This window comes from Athene noctua, chromosome 31 (assembly GCF_965140245.1).
Source record: "Athene noctua chromosome 31, bAthNoc1.hap1.1, whole genome shotgun sequence".
In the NCBI taxonomy this organism is placed as follows: domain Eukaryota; kingdom Metazoa; phylum Chordata; class Aves; order Strigiformes; family Strigidae; genus Athene; species Athene noctua.
The window spans coordinates 1715323-1733519 of NC_134067.1; the positions used below are offsets into that span (position 1 = coordinate 1715323).

An 18197-nucleotide genomic window follows, 5' to 3' on the forward strand; every position below is an offset into this window, starting at 1 on the left:
CGGCCGGGCAGCCGCCCCCCCTCCTCCTCCCGCTGCCGGCGGCGGGAAAAAAAAAAAACAAAAAACCCACCCAAACCCCCGCACAGTTAATTGACCAACTTCACAGTTTAAAATGATGGAAAAAGGTTCTACAGGCGCCGCCCGCGGCAGAACCGGGGCCCCGGTGTCCGGCGGCAGCGCCGGTGCCCGCCCGCTCCACCTCCTCTCGTGATGCGGCGCCGTTTTGAAAAATCACCCCACGCTGAAACCCCACCCCCGCGCTGCCCCTTGAAATGGCCCCGCCGGGGCCGCCCCGCCGCCTCCCCGCCGCCAGCCCCTTCCTCCCGCCGGGCCGCCCGGTTCTGCGGCTCTGACGGGTCGCTCGGGCCGCAGCAGCGAAGCGGGACCGAAGGCGGCGGGATGGGGCCGGGGGCCACCGCGGGACGGCGGCTGCTGCCGCTGCTGCTGCTCGGGGCGATGGCGGCGGCACCGGGAGCAGGTGAAGGGGGAACCGGGGGAGGGGGGGGGGGGGCGGGCGAACCGGGGGGGGGCGGCACCGGGGAAGGCGCGGGGCGGGGGCGCGCACCGGGAGGGGGGGGCTCCGGCTGGGGTGGTCGCGGGGGGCACCGGAGGGGAACGGCCCCACCGGGGCGCGCCTGGAGAGCGAGGCCTGGTACCCCCCGTCCCGTCCCGTCCCGTCCCGTCGCCAAACCGGGGCTCGGTCTCCCCCAAACCGGGGTCTCCCCGGGTCAAACCGGGGTCGATCTCCGCCAAACCGAAGCCTCCGCTCCCCGCCGCGGGCTCCGGCCGCGCTGCGTGTTCCGCTTCCCGGCGGGGGGAGCCGGGGCCGGGGCGGGCGGGGGGGCGGCGGCGGCGTTTCCCGGGGCCCGGCCCCGTCCCCCCGCCCCGCCCGGGGCCCGGTCCCGCCGCCGCCGCCGCCGCCATGGCCGCCGCGCGGAGGGGAGAGGGCGGTGGGCGGGGAGAGGGGGGGTCGGCCCCGCCCCTTCGGCGCGGAAACGGACCAATCACCGTCCGCGCCCCGCCCCGCCCCGCGGCGGACGCGTCTCTCATTGGTGGTGGCGCGGACAGGCCACCCGGCGGCCACGCGCCCCGCTGGCCAATAGGAACGCGGCGCGCCAGGAGGGCGCGGCCCGGCCCCGCCCCCTCGGAGATCCTCAATGGGGGGGGGGAAGGGGCCCGATCCCCGGGACGGGACCCCCGGGGCGGGACCCCGGGACCGGGCTTGGCCCCCCCGAGGATGGGCCGATCCCGCGGGAGGGTCCCCAGGAACGGGCCGGATCCCCCAACCCCGGGACGGCACCGACCCCCAGGAACGCGTCTGGGACCCCCCCGGGATGGGACCCCCGGGACCGGCCCCTCCCCGGGACGGGACCGACCCCCGGGGGCGCAGCGGGGCCCCCCAGGACAGACCCACCCCCCCCCCCCCAGGCTGCTCCCCCCCGACCCTGCCCCAAACCCCGGGCCGGGGGTCGCTCCCGCCCCCCGGGCCCCGCGGGGGTCTGGGGGTGTTGGGGGGTGAAGAGCGCCGCGGGTCACCCTGACCCCCCCCCCCCGTGCCCCCCCCCCGTCCCCAGCACAAACACCCCTCCCACGGCAAAGTCCATTTACCGGCAACTCCCCAGGACCCGCCCCGGGATCCCCCGGTGCCGCCGCCCGCGGCCCCCCCGCACGGTGCCGGGAACGGGGCGGGGGGGGGGGGGGCAGCTGTGGGGGTCTCCGTCCCCCACACTCGGGGGTTTTGCCGTGAAAACGCAGCCGGCGGGTGCCCCCGCGGCCTTGGCCGGGCGGGGGGGCTGCGGCGTGGGCCGGGGGCCGCGCTGGGGGTGCCGGCTGACCCCCCCGCTGCCGCAGGCGCCGAGGGGTGCGGCCGCAGCCAGTTCCGGTGCGGGGACGGCGCCTGCATCGCCAGCGCCTGGGCGTGCGACGGCCGGGCCGAGTGCCCCGATGGCTCCGACGAGACGGCCGAGACCTGCCGTGAGTGCGGGCCGGGCGCGCCGGGCCGGGACTCGGGGTGCTGGGTGCTGGGTGCCGTGTGCCTTCTGTGTGTGCCATGTGCCATGTTATGTGCCATGTGTCATGTGCCCTCTGTATGTGCCATGTGCCGTGTGTCGTGTCATGTGTCATGTGCCGTGTGCCGTCTGTCGTGTGCTGTGTGCTGTGTGCCGTGTGCCCTCTGTATGTGCCATGTACCGTCTGCCACGTGCTGTGTGTTGTGTCATGTGCCCTGTGCCGTGTCGTGTGCCGTGTGCCCTCTGTATGTGCCATGTACCATCTGCCACATGCTGTGTGTTGTGTCATGTGCCCTGTGCCGTGTTATGTGCCATGTGTCATGTGCCCTCTGTATGTGCCATGTGCCGTCTGCCATGTGCCGTGTGTCGTGTCATGTGCCCTCTGTATGTGCCATGTGCCATGTGTCGTGTCATGTGCCATGTGCCCTGTGTTGTGTGCCCTCTGTAGTGTGCCATGTGTCATGTTATGTGCCATGTGTCATGTGCTCTCTGTATGTGCCATGTGCCGTGTGTCATGTCATGTGTCATGTGCCATGTGCCGTCTGTCGTGTGCTGTGTGCTGTGTGCCGTGTGCCCTCTGTATGTGCCATGTACCGTCTGCCACGTGCTGTGTGTTGTGTCATGTGCCCTGTGCCGTGTCGTGTGCCGTGTGCCCTCTGTATGTGCCATGTACCGTCTGCCACATGCTGTGTGTTGTGTCATGTGCCCTGTGCCGTGTCATGTGCCATGTGTCGTGTGCCATGTGCCCTCTGTATGTGCCATGTACCATCTGCCACATGCTGTGTGTTGTGTCATGTGCCATGTGCCATGTTATGTGCCATGTGTCATGTGCCCTCTGTATGTGCCATGTGCCGTCTGCCATGTGCCGTGTGTCGTGTCATGTGCCCTCTGTATGTGCCATGTGCCATGTGTCGTGTCATGTGCCATGTGCCCTGTGTCGTGTGCCCTCTGTAGTGTGCCATGTGCCATGTTATGTGCCATGTGTCATGTGCCCTCTGTATGTGCCATGTGCCGTGTGTTGTGTCATGTGTCATGTGCCATGTGCCGTCTGTCGTGTGCCGTGTGCTGTGTGCCGTGTGCCCTCTGTATGTGCCATGTACCGTCTGCCACGTGCCATGTGTCGTGTCATGTGCCATGTGCCCTGTGTCGTGTGCCATGTGCCCTCTGTATGTGCCATGTACCGTCTGCCACGTGCCGTGTGTCATGTCATGTGCCATGTGCCCTGTGTCGTGTGCCATGTGCCCTCTGTATGTGCCATGTACCATCTGCCACGTGCTGTGTGTTGTGTCGTGTGCCCTGTGCCATGCCATGTGCCATGTACCGTTTGCCATGTGCCCTGTGTCGTGTCATGTGCCATATGCCATGTGCCGTGTGCCGTGTGCTGTGTCGTGTCATGTGCCATGTACCATGTGCCCTCTGTCATGTGCCGTGTGCCATGTGCCAGGTCATGTGCCGTATGCCCTCTGTCGTGTGCCATGTGCCATGTACTGTGTGTCGTGTGTCACGTGTCATGTGCCATGTTCCGTGTTCCGTGTGCCATGTGCTGTGTGCTGCACTAGGAGGAGCCGCTGAAGGCGCTGGGAGTGTTCGGTGTGAGGAGGAGGAGGCTGAGGGGAGCCCTCATCCCTCTCTGCAGCTCCTGACGGGACATTGCAGAGAGGCTGGGGCTGGGCTCTGCTCCCAGGGGATCAGGGACAGGACAAGAGGGAACGGCTGGAAACTGCCCCAGGGGAGGGTCAGGCTGGGCAGGAGGAGAAAATGTTTCCCAGCAAGAGTGGTCAGAGAGCGGAACAGGCTGCCCAGGGAGGGGGGAGTCCCCATCCCTGGGGGGTTTAAGGGCCGTTGGGATGAGCTGTGGGGGATGTGGGGTAGGGGAGAACTTTGTAGAGTCGGGCTGAGGGTTGGACTCGATGATCCCGAGGGGCTTTTCCCACCCGACTGACTCTGTCACTGTGGGGACCTGTGGCCCCCCCGATCCCCGCGGTGCCACCCCCCCTCTGTCTCCCCCCAGGCTCCCGCTCCTGCTCCCCCGGGGAGTTCCGCTGCGGCGGCCGCGGGGGCCGGTGCGTGCCGGGGTCCTGGCGCTGCGACGGGCACCACGACTGCGCCAACGGTTCCGACGAGCTGGACTGCCGTGAGTGCTGGGCCGAGGGGGGGGGACTCGCGGCCGGGGGGGTGTCGGTGTCCGCGCTGACCGTGCCGGGGTCCCTCCCGCAGCCCCTCGCACCTGCCCCGGGGACCAGCTGCGCTGCGGCGGCGGCGCCTGCGTCTCGCGCGCCTTCGCCTGCGACGGGGAGCGCGACTGCGAGGACGGGGCGGACGAGGCCGGGTGCCCCCCCCCCGCCGCCTGCGGCCCCCACGACTTCCGCTGCAACGACTCGACCTGCGTGTCCCGGCTCTGGGCCTGCGACGGGGACCGCGACTGCCCCGACGGCTCCGACGAGTGGCCCCGCAGCTGCGGCCCCCCCCGGCCCCCCCAGCCTTGCCCCCCGCTGCAGTTCGCCTGCGGCTCCGGCGAGTGCATCCACCGGCGCTGGCGCTGCGACGGCACCTCCGACTGCCGGGACGGCTCCGACGAGGAGGGCTGCGGTGAGTGACCCCGGGGGAGCTCCGGGAGGCTCCGGAACAGGGAATGCTCTGGGATGTTCTCGGATGCGGGATGCTCCAGGATGCTCTGGGATGCTCCAGGATGTGGGATGCTCCAGGATGCTCCCAGAATGTGGGATTGTCTGGGTTGTGGGATGCTCTGGGATCTCCAGGATGCTCTGGGGTGTGGGGTGCTCTAGAACAGGGAATGCTTTGGGATGCGGGATGCTCCAGGATGAAGGATTGTCTGGGTTCTGGGCTGCTCTGGGATGTGGGATGTTCTGACGTGTGGGCTGCTCCAGGATGTGGGATTGTGTCTGGGTTCTGGGATGCTCTGGATGCTCTGGGATGCGGGATGTTCTGGGGTGTGGGATGCTCCGGGATGCTCCAGGTTGCGGGATGCTCTGAGATGTGGGATGATCCAGAACAGAGAATGCTCTGGGATACTGTGGGATGTTCTTGGATGCGGGATGCTCCAGGATGCTCTGGGATGCTCCAGGATGTGGGATGCTCTAAGACGGTCCAGGATGTGGGATTGTCTGAGTTCTGGGATGCTCTGGGATGCTCCAGGATGCTCCCAGAATGTGGGATTGTCTGGGTTGTGGGATGCTCTGGGATCTCCAGGATGCTCTGGGCTGTGGAATGCTCTAGAACAGGGAATGCTTTGGGATGCAGGATGCTCCAGGATGCAGGATTGTCTGGGATCTGGGCTGCTCCGGGATGCTCTGGGATGCTCCAGGATGTGGGATTGTCTTGGTTGTGGGATGCTCTGGGATGCTCCAGGATTCTCTGAGATGTGGGATGCTCTAGAACAGGGAATGCTCTGGGCTGCAGGGTGCTCCAGGGTGTGGGATTGTCTGGGGTGTGGGATGCTCTGGGCTGCTCCAAGATGCTCCAGAATGTGGGATGCTCTGGGATCTGGGATGCTTTGAGGTGCAGGATGCTTCAGGATGCTCCAGGTTGCGGGATGCTCTGGGCTGTGGGAGGCTCCAGAGCAGGGAGTGCTCTGGGATGTGAGATAGTGTCAGATGTGGGATGCCTCAGAACAGGGGGATGCTCTGGGATGCAGGATGTTCTGGGATCTGGGATGCTCTGGGATTCAGGATGCTCTGAGATCCTCTGGGATACTCTGGGGTACTCCAGGATGCTTCAAGATGCTCTGGGATGTGGGATGGTCCAGAACAGGGGGATGCTCTGGGATGTTGGATGTTCTGAGGTGTGGGGTGCTCTGGGATGCGCTGGGATGCAGGATGCTCCACAACAGGGAGATGTTCTGGGATGCGGGATGCTCTGGAATGCTTCGGGATACTCCGGGATGCTCTGGGGTGTGGGATGCTCCGGGATTCAGGATGCTCTGGGATCCAAGATACCCCAGAACAGGGGGATGCTCTGGGATGCTCTAGGATTAGTGGGGGGCCGATGCTCCAGCACCGCCTGACCCCCCCCACTTCCCCCCGCAGCCGCCGCTGCCACGTGCCACCCCGACCAATTCCAGTGCCGGGACGGGCGCTGCGTGCTGGGGGTCCGGCAGTGCGACGGCGAGACCGACTGCGCCGACGGCAGCGACGAGGAGGGCTGCCACAACGGTACCGGCGGGAGGGGGCGGAGGGGCCGCACCAGCCGCGCGATTTGCTCCGGGCGTCCGGTTCGAGTGGCCCCGCGGGTCGGTCCGTGGGTTTCCCCGCAGCAGAGTCTCAGGCACCGGATCTCACAGAAATTAGTTAATTTCATCGCGTGGTTGCGCCGAACAAAGCCATCGGTTGTGTTACCCTAAAGCACCCCACGAATTGGGGGGCACGGGCGGGGCGAAAAACTGGCTGATGGCCGGGCTGATGGCTACAGGCTGGGGAGGGGTGGCTGGAGAGCTGCCGGTCAGAGAGGGACTGGGGGGGGTGAGAATGGGCCAGCAGAGTGCCCAGGGGGCCAAGAAGGCCAATGGCATCCTGGCTTGTGTCAGCACTGGCGTGGCCAGCGGGGACAGGGAAGGGATCTGAGCCCCGTGCTCGGCACTGGGGAGGCCGCCCCTCGCTGAGTGGGTTCAGCTGTGGGCCCCTCACCCCAAAAAGGCCATTGAATGACTCGAGCGTGGCCAGAGAAGGGCGACGGAGCTGGGGCAGGGTCTGGAGCACAGGTCTGCTGGGGAGCGGCTGGGGGAACTGGGGGGGTTCAGTCTGGAGCAGAGGAGGCTGAGGGGAGACCTCCTGGCCCTCTGCAACTCCCTGCCAGGAGGGGGCAGAGAGGGGGGATGAGTCTCTGGAGCCAAGGCCCCAGCGCCAGGCCCCGCGGGAATGGCCTCAAGCTGCCCAGGGCAGGGTCAGGCTGGCTCTGAGGAAGGATTTCTGTGCAGAAGGGGCTGTTGGGCGTTGGAATGGGCTGCCCAGGGCAGGGGGGAGTCCCCGGGATCCTGGGGGGGTTGGAGAGTCGGGCTGAGCCAGCGCTGAGGGATCTGGGGGAGTTGGGAAGGGTCAGGGTGAGGGTCATGGTGGCACTGGAGGAGCTGCAGGGGATTTTCCAACCCGGATGATTCTGGGATTCTGTGAATTTCCGGGGGCAAAATGCCACCGTCCCGCTCCCCGCGGCTCTCCGGGAACCTCTCACCCTTCCCTCTCTCGCCGGGAGGACGGTGCCGCCCGTTTTCTTCTGCCAAAACACCAGAAGACAGCGCCCAGCCCCCCCCCGTCCGGCTCCAATTCTGATTTTCAGGAAAATCCTTTAATTAAGGCCTCACCTCAGGCTGTGTGTCAGGTGCCTGAATCCCCGGCGGCGCGGGCCAACACCCTCAGGTGTATTTTTTTTGTGCCCCCACACCCTTCCTCTTAAAATCTAAACACGCCGGGTCAGTGTTCACCCTCCCGCCGTGGGCCGCCCTCACCTAAGGCCGGGTTTAATTATTCTGCCCAGTTTAAACCCACATGTCCGTGTACTTCTCTTTTTTTTTTTAACGTTCTGTTCCCCCTCTCCACCCATCCCCAAGGTGATGGGGGGGTGGCTGCAGATTTCATTCCCGGGGGTTCACGTAGCCAGTTCCATTATTTTTGATGCAAAATCATACAAAATCGGTGCACCCCCACCCAACTCAGGGGACCCAGGACCCCGTTCCGAGGGGTAATTTTTTTTTAATAAAGCTTTTACTGCTCCCTCTGTGTCCGGGAAGGGCTTCCACACCCCCACACCCCCCCCGGGTGACCGTGGATCTGTCACCCCAAGCCGAAGCCACGTTGCCCCGGCCGACAGCCACGGTCATCGCGTTGGTGTGTGTGTCCCCCCCCTCCCCGTTGCCCATATTCCATCATTTTGTTTACTCCCCGCTTTTCCCCCTTGTTCCTTCTCTTCGCTTCTTCCTCACACGCAATTTTGGGGTCAAATTTGCCTTTTGGCTTCGCTCGGTCGCCGGATTTGCGACCGGCTGCGCCCTCGGGCTGCGTTGGCGAGCGCCTGGTGGGACCCCGGCAGCAATTTCTCGGCTTGTCGGATGAATTTATCAACTTCCCCGTTTCTTCGTTCCCCGTTTCTCCGCCGTTAGGTACCCGGTGCCCATCGGGGCGACCCGGCTCCGTCCCGCGCTGACCCGTTTCCACCTCAAACAGGGCAAAACCTGATCCAGGGTGACCCCAAAAGAACCTTTTCCCTCGAATCGTGGCTGCGCGGAGAATTTCGGCCTTCCCGCTCCTTTTCCTGCGGCCACATCCAGACCCTTGGTTTGTCCAGCGTGGGAGCGGGGGGGGCGCGGGGGGGGCTGGACCCTTTCTCCGCCCGGCCGAGCTGACTCAGCGTTTTTATCATTATTTTATCCCGCTCATCAGCTCAAATTAATCCCCTCCCGCAGCTCCCGGGTCCCCCCCAGCTCCGTCTCCGCGTGTTGGACAATAATCCAGCGTGTTTCTCCCCCAGCCCCGGAGTTTCTTGCCTCCCCCCGTCCCGTCCCCCCCCCCCTGCCAGCAGACCCCAAGCACCAGGATCCCAAATCAGGGCACTAAATCTGGGCAAAATTGGTGTGGAATTGGGAAAAATGTCGAAACCGACCCCCCACACCCCCCCCAGAACACCCCGAGCCCCCCAGGAACCCCCTGACCCCCCCGTGGGACTCCTGAACCTCCCCCGGAACACCCTGAGCCCCCCAGCACCCCTCTGACCCCCCATGGGACTTCCTGAACCCCCCCAGGAACACCCTGACCCCCCCATTGGACTCCTGAACCCCCTCAGGAACACCCTGACCCCCCCATTGGACTCCTGAACCCCCCCAGGAACACCCTGACCCCCCCATTGGACTCCTGAACCCCCTCAGGAACACCCTGACCCCCCAGGACCCCCCTGACCCCCCCATGGGACTCCCTGACTCCCCCATGAACCCCTTTCAGCCCCCCAGGACCCCCCTGTCCCCCCCATGGGGACCCTCCTGCCCCCCCCAGGACCCCTTTAACCCCCCCATAGCACTCCCTGAACCCCCCCCTCCCTCGGCTCGGGGTAACGACCTGCCTCGAGCTGCCACTGCGTTAATTATGGCGTTAATTACCTGGGAGGAGATTCGATGCCTGAGACTCTCAATTCCGAACCGCCCGGACCGATCTGTGCTTCTTTGACGGGGGGGGGGCGGGTTTGGGGGTGCCGGGGGGGGTGTCTGACCTCCCGTGTGTGTCCCCCCCCCAGTGACAGCCTGCGATGGCCACCACGAGTTCAAGTGCCGCTCGGGCGAGTGCATCCCGGTGGAGCGGGTCTGCGACCAGCACCGCGACTGCCGCGACTGGTCTGACGAGCCCATCAAGAAATGCGGTAACGACCCCCCCAGACCCCCCCCGGACCCCCCCAAACCCCTCAGGGCCCCCTAAACCCGCCACCACCCCCTCCAGACCCCCCCCAAACCACCCCTCCCCTCTCAGCTTCCACAGGGGTTTGGGGGCTCTGCTCGGTGCCGGGGGTTACTTGGGGGGTTGCCCCCCAACTCACCAATTCCCCCCCCCTTCCTTTTTTTTTTTTTTCTGCCGCCCCCCCCCAGGGGTGAACGAGTGTCTGGACAACGACGGCGGCTGCTCCCACGTCTGCCGGGACCTTCGGTTGGGCTACGAGTGCCTCTGCCCCGAGGGGTTCACCCTGGGCCCCGACGGGAGGACCTGTGAGGGTGGGTGCTGCCCCCCCCGCCCATGCCAGGACACCCTGACCCCCCCGCCCCCCCCGGACCCCCCTGATCCCCCCCCAGACCCCTTATGGGATTCCTTCACACCCCTCCATGGGACCCCCCCAACTCCCCAGGGATCCCCTTGAAGCCCCCCCATGGGACTCCATGACACCCCCCCCCGGGTCTCCCAGTCCCCCCAAGGCTCCCCTGCCCCCCCCCGGGACCATCTGACCCCCGCTGTGACCCTTCTGACCCCCCCCCAGGGCCCCCCATTCCCACCTAGGGACCTCCTGACCCCTCTATGGGACCCCCTGACCCCCCCAGGACCCCCTTGACACCCCCAGAACCACCCTGACTCCCCCAGGACCCCTTTTGACCCCCCCCCATGGGACTCCTTGACCCCCCTCAGGAGCCCCCTGACCCCCCCAGGACCCCCCCTTAACCCCCCCGGGGACCCCCTTTCCCACCCCAGGACCCTCTTGCCCCCATCAGGACCCCCTTGACACCCCCAGGACCCCTTTGACCCCCCACCATGGGACTCCCTGACCCCCTCAGGAAACCCCTGCCCCCCCCAAAGCCCCCCTGCCCCCCCCATGGGGACACCCTTGCCCCCCCCCAGCACCCCCTTGACCCCTCAGGAACCTCCTGACACCCCCAGGACCCCCCTGATCCCGCCATGGGCACCCCCTTGCCCCCCTCTGTACCCCCTTGACCCCATCAGGAACCCCAAGACCCCCCCTGGTCCCCCCATGGGGACCCTCCTGACCCTCCCAGGCCCCCCCTTGACCCCCCCACTGCCCCCCCAGACATCGACGAGTGCCGGGACCCCCTCAGCTGCAGCCAGCGCTGCCACAACCTGCCCGGCAGCTACAAGTGCGAGTGCGGGGGGGGGTACCAGCTGGACCCCAACACTCGCGCCTGCCGCGCCCTCGGTGGGTGACACCCCCCAGCCCCCCCCAGCCCCCTTCGCACCCCGGTTCCTCTCTCCCGGCAGCCCCCATCCTCCCCTGGCACCCCCCCTTAGAGCCCCACTGATCCCCCTTTGCACCCCGATTCCTGTGTCTTTGCACCCCCATTTCCCCTTTGCACCCCCATCTCCCCTTTGCACCCCCATTTCTGTTTTGCACCCCCATCTCCCTCTGCACCCCCATTTCCCCTTTGCACCCCCATCTCCCCTTTGCACCCCCATCTCCCTTTGCACCCCTATTTCCCCTTTGCACCCCCATTTCCCCCTTTGCACCCCCATTTCCCCTTTGCACCCCCATCTCCCTTTGCACCCCCATTTCCCCCTTTGCACCCCCATCTCCCCCTTTGCACCCCCATTTCTGCTTTGCACCCCCATTTCCCCTTTGCACCCCCATCTCCCCCTTTGCACCCCCATTTCTGCTTTGCACCCCCATTTCCCCTTTGCACCCCCATCTCCCCCTTTGCACCCCCATTTCCCCTTTGCACCCCCATCTCCCTTTGCACCCCCATTTCCCCTTTGCACCCCCATTTCCCCTCTGCACCCCCATCTCCCTTTGCACCCCCATTTCTTCCCCCTTCCACTCTCCTTTGTGCCCCAACTCCTCCATCCATGCACCCCCATCCTCACCCCTTGCCCCCCCATCCACCCCCCCCCCAGTCTTGCTCCCCCATCCCCTCCCTCCCACGCCTGGTGCAGATTTGGGGGTGCAGGTGGAGTCAGGGGGTTCTGGGGGGCTGGCAGGGGGTGCGGGGCTGTGTTTTGGGGTGCAGGGGGGGTCCAGCACTGGGTGTGGGTGGGGTTTGGGGTGCGGGTTGTGCCAGGGGCTTTGGGGGCATCTGACAACGGGTGCGGGGAGGGCTTGGGGGTACAAGGGGTTTTGGGGGGCTGGCAGCGAGTGCGGGGGGGTCTGGGGATGCAGGTGGAGTCGGGGGTGCAGGGGGGGGTATGGGGTGCAGCAGGGGTCTGGCAGGGGGTGCAGGGGTGGATTTAGGGGTGCAGGGGGGTGTTTGGGGGTGGGGGGGGTCTGGCAGGGGGTGCAGGAGTGGGTTTGGGGGTGCGGGGGGGTGTTTGGGGGTGGGGGGGGTCTGGCAGGGCGTGCAGGGGTATTTTGAGGTGCAGGCTGTGCCGGGGGGGTCGGTTGGGGGTCCCAGCAGCGGGGTGCAGCGCCTTCCCCCCCCCCAGGCCCCCCCGCCGCCCTCCTCTTCGCCGCCCGCCACGAGATCCGGCGCCTGGCGCTGGACGGCGGCGAGTACCGGCCGGTGCTGGGGCCCCTCAAGCACGTGGGGGCCCTGGACGCCGACGTGGCCACCGGCACCATCTTTTGGGCCGACCCCACCCAGCGCAAGATCTACCGGTAAGGGACCCCCCCAAGCCCCCCCAAACCCCCCCAAACCCCCCAATCACCAACCCGCCACCGGCCCCGTAACCCCCCCCGCCGTCCCGGCAGGTCGTCGCTGGGCGAGGGCGCGGGGGGGGTCGCGGCGGCGGCCGTGGTGGCCCCGGGCCCGGGCTGGCCGGACGCGCTGGCCCTGGACTGGCTCCACCGGCGGCTCTACTGGACCGACTCGCGGCTCGGGACCGTCTCGGTGGCCGACGCCGGCGGCTCGCGCCGCCTCACGCTGGTGCGGGAGCCCGGGGCCAAGCCCCGCGGCATCGCCGTGGACCCGCTGCACGGGTACGGGGAGAGCGGGGGGGCGCGGGGGGGCACCGCGCGCGTGCCAGGGCGCTGGGGGCGATGAGGTCCTGGATGTCGTGTCCCTCCCTCCCCTCCCAGTTACATGTACTGGACCGACTGGGGAACCAGCCCCAAGATCGCCAAGGGCGGCCTCAACGGCGCCGACCGGTTCCCGCTGGTCACCGAGGGCGTCGAGTGGCCCAACGGGATCGCGCTGGGTGAGACGCCGTCCCGGTCCCGGTCCCAGTGCCGGTCCCAGTGCCGGTCCCAGTCCCTGCCCCTGTCACCGTCCTGGACTCTTTCCCAGTTTCCATCCCAGTCCCAGTCCCTGGGCTGGTCCCAGTCCCAGTCCCCGGCCCCATTCCAGACTCTCGCCGTCTCCATCCTTGTCCCCATCCCTGTCCCAGTTCCCTGCCAGCCCCTGTGCTGGTCCCAGTCCCTGTCCCTGTCCTCACCCCAGTCCCCATCCCCCCGTGTGTCCCTGTGACCCCACATCCCCTCCTGTGCCCCCCCGTGTCCCCATGTCCCCCCCATGTCCCCATGTCCCCCCCATGTCCCCCCATGTCCCCGTCCCTATGTCCCCCCATCTCCCCATCCCCATCGCCCCCATCCCCCCCCCGTCCCCGCCCCGTCCCCCCGCGTGCCCCCGCGTGCCCCCCCTCACCACCAGCCCCCCCAGACCTGCCCTCCCAGCGCCTCTACTGGGTGGACTCGCGGCTCCACACTCTCTCCAGCGTGGACGTGGACGGGGGCCGCCGCCGCACGCTCCTGGCCGACCCCCACCTGCTCGCCCACCCCTTCGCCGTCACCGTCTTCGAGGTGAGGCCCCTCCCCGGCCCCCCCCGGCCCCCCCCCCCAGCTGCCGTGTCCCCAACCCCCGTCCCCCCCCAGGACACCGTTTTCTGGAGCGACGTGGCCAGCGGGAGCATCCTCAGCGCCAACGGCCGCAGCGGCGCCGGCGCCCGGGGGCTGCTCCGGGGGGTGCCCCCCCCCGAGGGGCTCCTGCTGCTGCACCCGCTGCGCCAGCCCCCAGGTACCCGCGGCCCGGGCCCGGCCCCTCTGCCTGTCCCTCTGTCCTTCCGTCCCTCTGTCCTGTCTGCCTGCCCCTCTGCCTGTCCCCCTGTCGTGTCTGCCTGTCCCTCTGTCCTGTCTGTCCCTCTGTCCCATCCCGCTGTCCCTCTGTCCTTCCGTCCTGCTGCCCAGCTCTCACTTTGTCCTGCTGTCCCTCTGTCTGTCTGTCCCGCTGTCCTGTCTGTCTGTCCCTCTGTCCCATCCTGCTGTCCCTCTGTCTGTCTGTCCTGCTGTCCCTCTGCCCAGTGTCTGTCTTGCTGTCCTGTCTGTCTGTCCTTCTGTCCCATCCCGCTGTCCCTCTGTCCCTCTGTCCTGTCTGTCCCTCTGTCCCATCCTGCTGTCCTTCTGTCCCTCTGTCCTGTCTGTCTGTCCCTCTGTCCCATCCCGCTGTCCCACTGTCCCTCTGTCCCGCTGTCCTGTCTGTCTGTCCCTCTGTCCCATCCCGCTGTCCCTCTGTCTGTCTGTCCCGCTGTCCCTCTGCCCAACTGTCTGTCTTGCTGTCCTGTCTCTCTGTCCTTCTGTCCCATCCTTCTATCCTGTCCTGCTGTCCCCCTCCCTCTGTCCCACTGTCCCTCTTGTCCTCCTGCCCCTCTGCCTGGCCGTCCGTCTGTCCTGCTGCCCTGTCCCTCCGTCCCTGTCCCTCTGTCCCCACCCCCCCCACCCCCCGCACTGTCCGGGTTCCCGCCCCCCTGACCTGCCCCCCCGCCCCCCCAGGTGAGAACCGCTGCGCCGAGGCCGAGGCCGAAGGCAGCTGCTCCTTCCTCTGCCTCCCCGCCCCCCAGCTGGGCCCCCGCGCCCCCCGTTACACCTGCGCCTGCCCCGACGGCCAGCGCCTGGCGCCCGACGGCCGCAACTGCCTGACAGGTACCGACCCCCACGGCCCCCGCACCCCCCACAGCCCCCCACGGCCCCCCACACCCCCCCCTGCACCCCCCTACACCCCCCTGTACCCCCCCACATCCCCCCGCACCCCCCCACAGCCCCCCACATCTCCCCGCACCCCCCCACAGACCCCCCCACCCCCCCCCCCACAGCTCCCCACAGCCCCCCACGGCCCCCCGCACCCCCTCGCATCCCCCTGCACCCCCCCCAGCACCCTGCACTCCCCCTCAACCCTCTGCTCCCCCCACACCCCCCCCCACTCCCTTGCACCCCCCCACCCCCCTACGCACCCCCCTGCACCCTCACCCTGCACCCCCACCCCCCATCACCCCCCTCCCACCCTGCCCCCCCCCACCGCCCCGGACCGTTACCAACAGACCCACCACCCCCACACCGCCCCCCAGAGACCCCCCCGGTCCCTCAGCACCCTGCACCCCCACTGCCAGCGCCCTGACCCCCAGACTCCCCCTGCCCCACATCCCGCACCCCCCCACTGCCCCCCCCGACCCCACTCACCCTCTCCCCCCCGCCAGACCCCTCGGCCCCAGCCCCGACGGACGCGGCCCCCAGCGCCCCCCCAGCCCCCGCAGCCCCCCCGACGCCCAGCGGGGACCCCCAGAGCCGCGGGGTGACCCCGGGACCCACCCCCGGCACCAACAGCACCAGCAACGCCACAGCAGGTACCAGCCCCACAGCCCTGCCCCACAGCCCTGCCCCACATCCCAGCCCCACAGCCCTGCCCCACAGCCCTGCCCCACATCCCAGCCCCATGGCTCAGCCCCACAGCACTGCCCCACAGCCCTGCCCCACATCCCATCCCCACATCGCAGCCCCACAGTCCTGCCCCACAGCTCTGCCCCACATCCTAGCCCCACAGCCCTGCCCCAAAGCACTGCCCCACATCCCATCCCCACATCCCATCCCCACATCCCAGCCCCACAGCTCAGCCCCACAGTTGATCCCCAAATCCCAGCCCCACAACCATACCCCATGGCTCAGCCCCACATCCCAGTCCCATAGTTCACCCCAGTCCCACCTCCCAGCCCCACACCTCATCCCTAAATCCCAGCCCCACATCCCAGCCCCATGGCTCAGCCCCACAGCCCCTTCTCACACCTCTGCCCCACATCCAGCCCCATGGCTTGGCCCTGTCCCACCTCCCAGCCCCACGGCTCAGCCCCACGGCCCCCCCTCACACCTCTGCCCCACATCCAGCCCCACGGCTGGGGGCTGACGGCAGCCTCTCCCCTCGCCCAGGCAGCAGCGGTGACGCCGTGGGGCGCGTGGGGGGCAGGACGGGACCGACGGTGCTTGCGGTCACCCTGCCCCTGGGTAGGTCGGGGGGGTCCCAGCATGGGGGGCGGGGGGGGGGGGGGGGAGTCTGAATGGGGGTGGGGGGCCCAGGATGGGGAGGGGGGGGGCGTGTCCAAAAATGGGGGCTCCCAGAAGAGGGGTCCTGGAAAAGGGGGTCCCAGCATGGGGGTCCTGACCGGGGGGGGCGGTCCCAGCACAGAGCATCCCACCGTGGGGGTCCCAGAACGTAGAGGAGGGGGGGTGTGGGGGAAACCCCAGCATGGGGGGGTCCCGCTATGCGGCCCCCCCCCGGTGATGGTGTGTGTGTGTCCCCCCCCCAGGACTCCTCATCCTCGCAGCCTTCGGCGCCCGCGGGCTCTGGCGCAGCTGGCGCCGCCGCAGCACCAACAGCATCAACTTCGACAACCCCGTCTACCAGAAAACCACCGAGGACGAGGAGCCCCTGGGCCGGGGGCTGGGGGGGGGCTTCAGCTACCCCACGGTGAGCGGGGGGGGGCACCCCATAGCGGGGGGGCGCGGGGGGGGGCTCCCCATGGTGAGCTGGGGGCTGGGAGGGCTCCCGAGGGTGAGAGGGGAGGTAAGGGGGTGCCCCATGGGGGGGGCTGGTGGGGGGGGGGGCTCCCCACGGTGAGTTACAGGGTGGGGGGTGCCCCATGGGGGGGGTGGGGGGCTCCCCACGGTGAGTTATGGGGCAGGAGGGGGGGGCTCCCCACGGTGAGCTATGGGGCAGAGGGGGGGCTCCTCACAGTGAGTTATGGGGCGGGAGGGGCTCCCCATGGTGAATTATGGGGTGGGGGTGCCCCACAGTGAGCTGGGGGGGGGTCGGGGGGGGGTCGGTGTTCCCCATGGTGATCTATGGGGCGGGGGGGGGGCACACCTTGTGTGGGTCTGACTGGCAATGTGGGGCAGGCAGGAGGGGCGTCACCCCCCCCCCCCCCCCCCACCCCCCAACTACCCCACTGACACCCCCCCGTGCCCCCCCCCGCAGCGCCAGGCCGTGAGCCTGGATGACGACGTGGCCTGAGGATGGGGGGGGCTCCCTCCCCCCCCCGCCCCCCAGACCCCCCGAGGAGGCGCCGGGACCCCCCCGGGCGCCACAGAGGGACCCTCGCCGGGGGCGCCTGTACCGGGGGGGCGCCTGTACCGGGGGGGCGCGGTTGTGCCCGGCACCACCCCCCCCCCCCCCCCCCCTGCACACACCTGTCGGGGCCCCTGGGCGGGGGGTGCGGCGGGACCCGCCTGTGCGTGGCCGCGTGTGGTTGGACACGGCTCGGGGGCGGGGGGGGCGGGGGGGTGCGGCTGTGTCAGGTTGTGTGTCGGGGGGTGTACGCGGGTGCGTGTGGTGTGGGGTTGTACGTGGTTACACGGGGTCGATACACGGTTGTGTGCGGTTGTACGCGGTCGTGTGTGTTTGTACGCGGTCGTGTGTGGTTGTACGCGGTGGTGTGCGGTTGTACGCTGTCGTGTGCGGTTGTACGCGGTCGTGTGTGGTTGTACGCGGTGGTGTGCGGTTGTACGCTGTCGTGTGCGGTTGTACGCGGTCGTGTGCGGTTGTACGCTGTCGTGTGTGTTTGTACGCGGTCGTGTGTGGTTGTACGCGGTGGTGTGCGGTTGTACGCTGTCGTGTGTGGTTGTACGCGGTGGTGTGCGGTTGTACGCTGTCGTGTGCGGTTGTACGCGGTCGTGTGCGGTTGTACGCGGTCGTGTGTGGTTGTACGCGGTCGTGTGTGTTTGTACGCGGTCGTGTGTGGTTGTACGCGGTGGTGTGCGGTTGTACGCTGTCGTGTGTGGTTGTACGCGGTCGTGTGTGGTTGTACGCGGTCATGTGTGGTTGTACGTGGTCACGTGTGCGGTTGTACGCTGTCGTGTGCGGTTGTACGCTGTCGTGCGTGGTTGTACGCGGTCATGTGTGGTTGTACGCGGTTGTGTGCAGTGGGCTTGTGTTGGCTTGTACATGGTTGTATGCTGTACGCAGTCACGTGCGGTTGTATGCGGTTATGTGTGTTTGTACGCAGTGGTGTGTGGTCGTACGCGGTCGTGTGCGGTTGTACGCAGTCGTGTGCGGTTGTACGCAGTCGTGTGTGGTTGTACACGGTTGTGTGCAGTGGGGTTGTGTTGGCTTGTACATGGTTGTATGCTGTACGCGGTTGTGTGTGGTTGTACAGCGGGGTGTGCACGGTTGTACGCAGTTGTACGTGGTTATGCGTGGTATGTGCTTGTGTGTGGCTGTGTGTGGGTGCGTGCAGTTGTGCGGTTGTGCGCCCTCGTACATGGCACTCTGCGGGGGCACGTGGCCGCGCGCACCCGATTGTGCGGGGCCGTATGTGGTTGCACGTGGCCATGGGCTGTTGTGCAGGGCTGCACACGGCTGCACACGCGGCTGTACACAGTGATACACGGCTGTACACCGTGACACACGGCTGTACACACCTGTACACAGTGATACACGGCTGTACACGCCTGTGCACGGTGACACAAGGCTGTACATGCCTGTGCACGGTGACACACGGCTGTACACACCTGTACACAGTGATACATAGCTGTACACGCCTGTACACGGTGATACACAGCTGTACATGC

At 67.7% G+C, this 18197-nt stretch overlaps 1 protein-coding gene across 4 annotated transcripts; it reads left to right on the top strand.

The window, feature by feature from the left end:
• The first annotated feature begins 52 nt into the window (after positions 1-52).
• LDLR (low density lipoprotein receptor) lies at positions 53-17051 on the top strand. 4 transcript variants are annotated; one of them, XM_074929916.1, is made up of 18 exons: positions 53-478; positions 1852-1974; positions 4021-4143; positions 4227-4598; positions 6056-6181; positions 9243-9365; positions 9589-9711; positions 10515-10640; positions 11858-12029; positions 12123-12350; positions 12450-12568; positions 13030-13169; positions 13242-13383; positions 14136-14285; positions 14837-14983; positions 15561-15635; positions 15938-16098; positions 16606-17051. In XM_074929916.1, exons 1-18 carry the CDS (start codon positions 211-213, stop codon positions 16639-16641), a joined length of 2754 nt encoding a protein of 917 aa, XP_074786017.1. In that variant the 5' UTR covers positions 53-210; the 3' UTR covers positions 16642-17051. The 4 variants fall into 4 exon arrangements, 3 of the variants coding, with proteins under 3 accessions (XP_074786017.1, XP_074786018.1, XP_074786019.1); XM_074929917.1 differs by lacking the exon at positions 14837-14983; XR_012635347.1 differs by lacking the exons at positions 14837-14983; positions 16606-17051 and having other exon boundaries at positions 13085-13169; positions 15938-15972.
• Positions 17052-18197: the final 1146 nt, after the last annotated feature.

Bases quoted from the DNA above. Each gene is read 5' to 3' on its own strand.
- LDLR (XM_074929916.1), top strand. From the start codon at position 211: ATGCGGCGCCGTTTTGAAAAATCACCCCACGCTGAAACCCCACCCCCG. The intron at 12,569-13,029 runs GTGAGACGCCGT...CAGCCCCCCCAG, and splicing joins GCCCAACGGGATCGCGCTGG to ACCTGCCCTCCCAGCGCCTC. The intron at 14,286-14,836 runs GTACCGACCCCC...CCCCCCCGCCAG, and splicing joins CGGCCGCAACTGCCTGACAG to ACCCCTCGGCCCCAGCCCCG.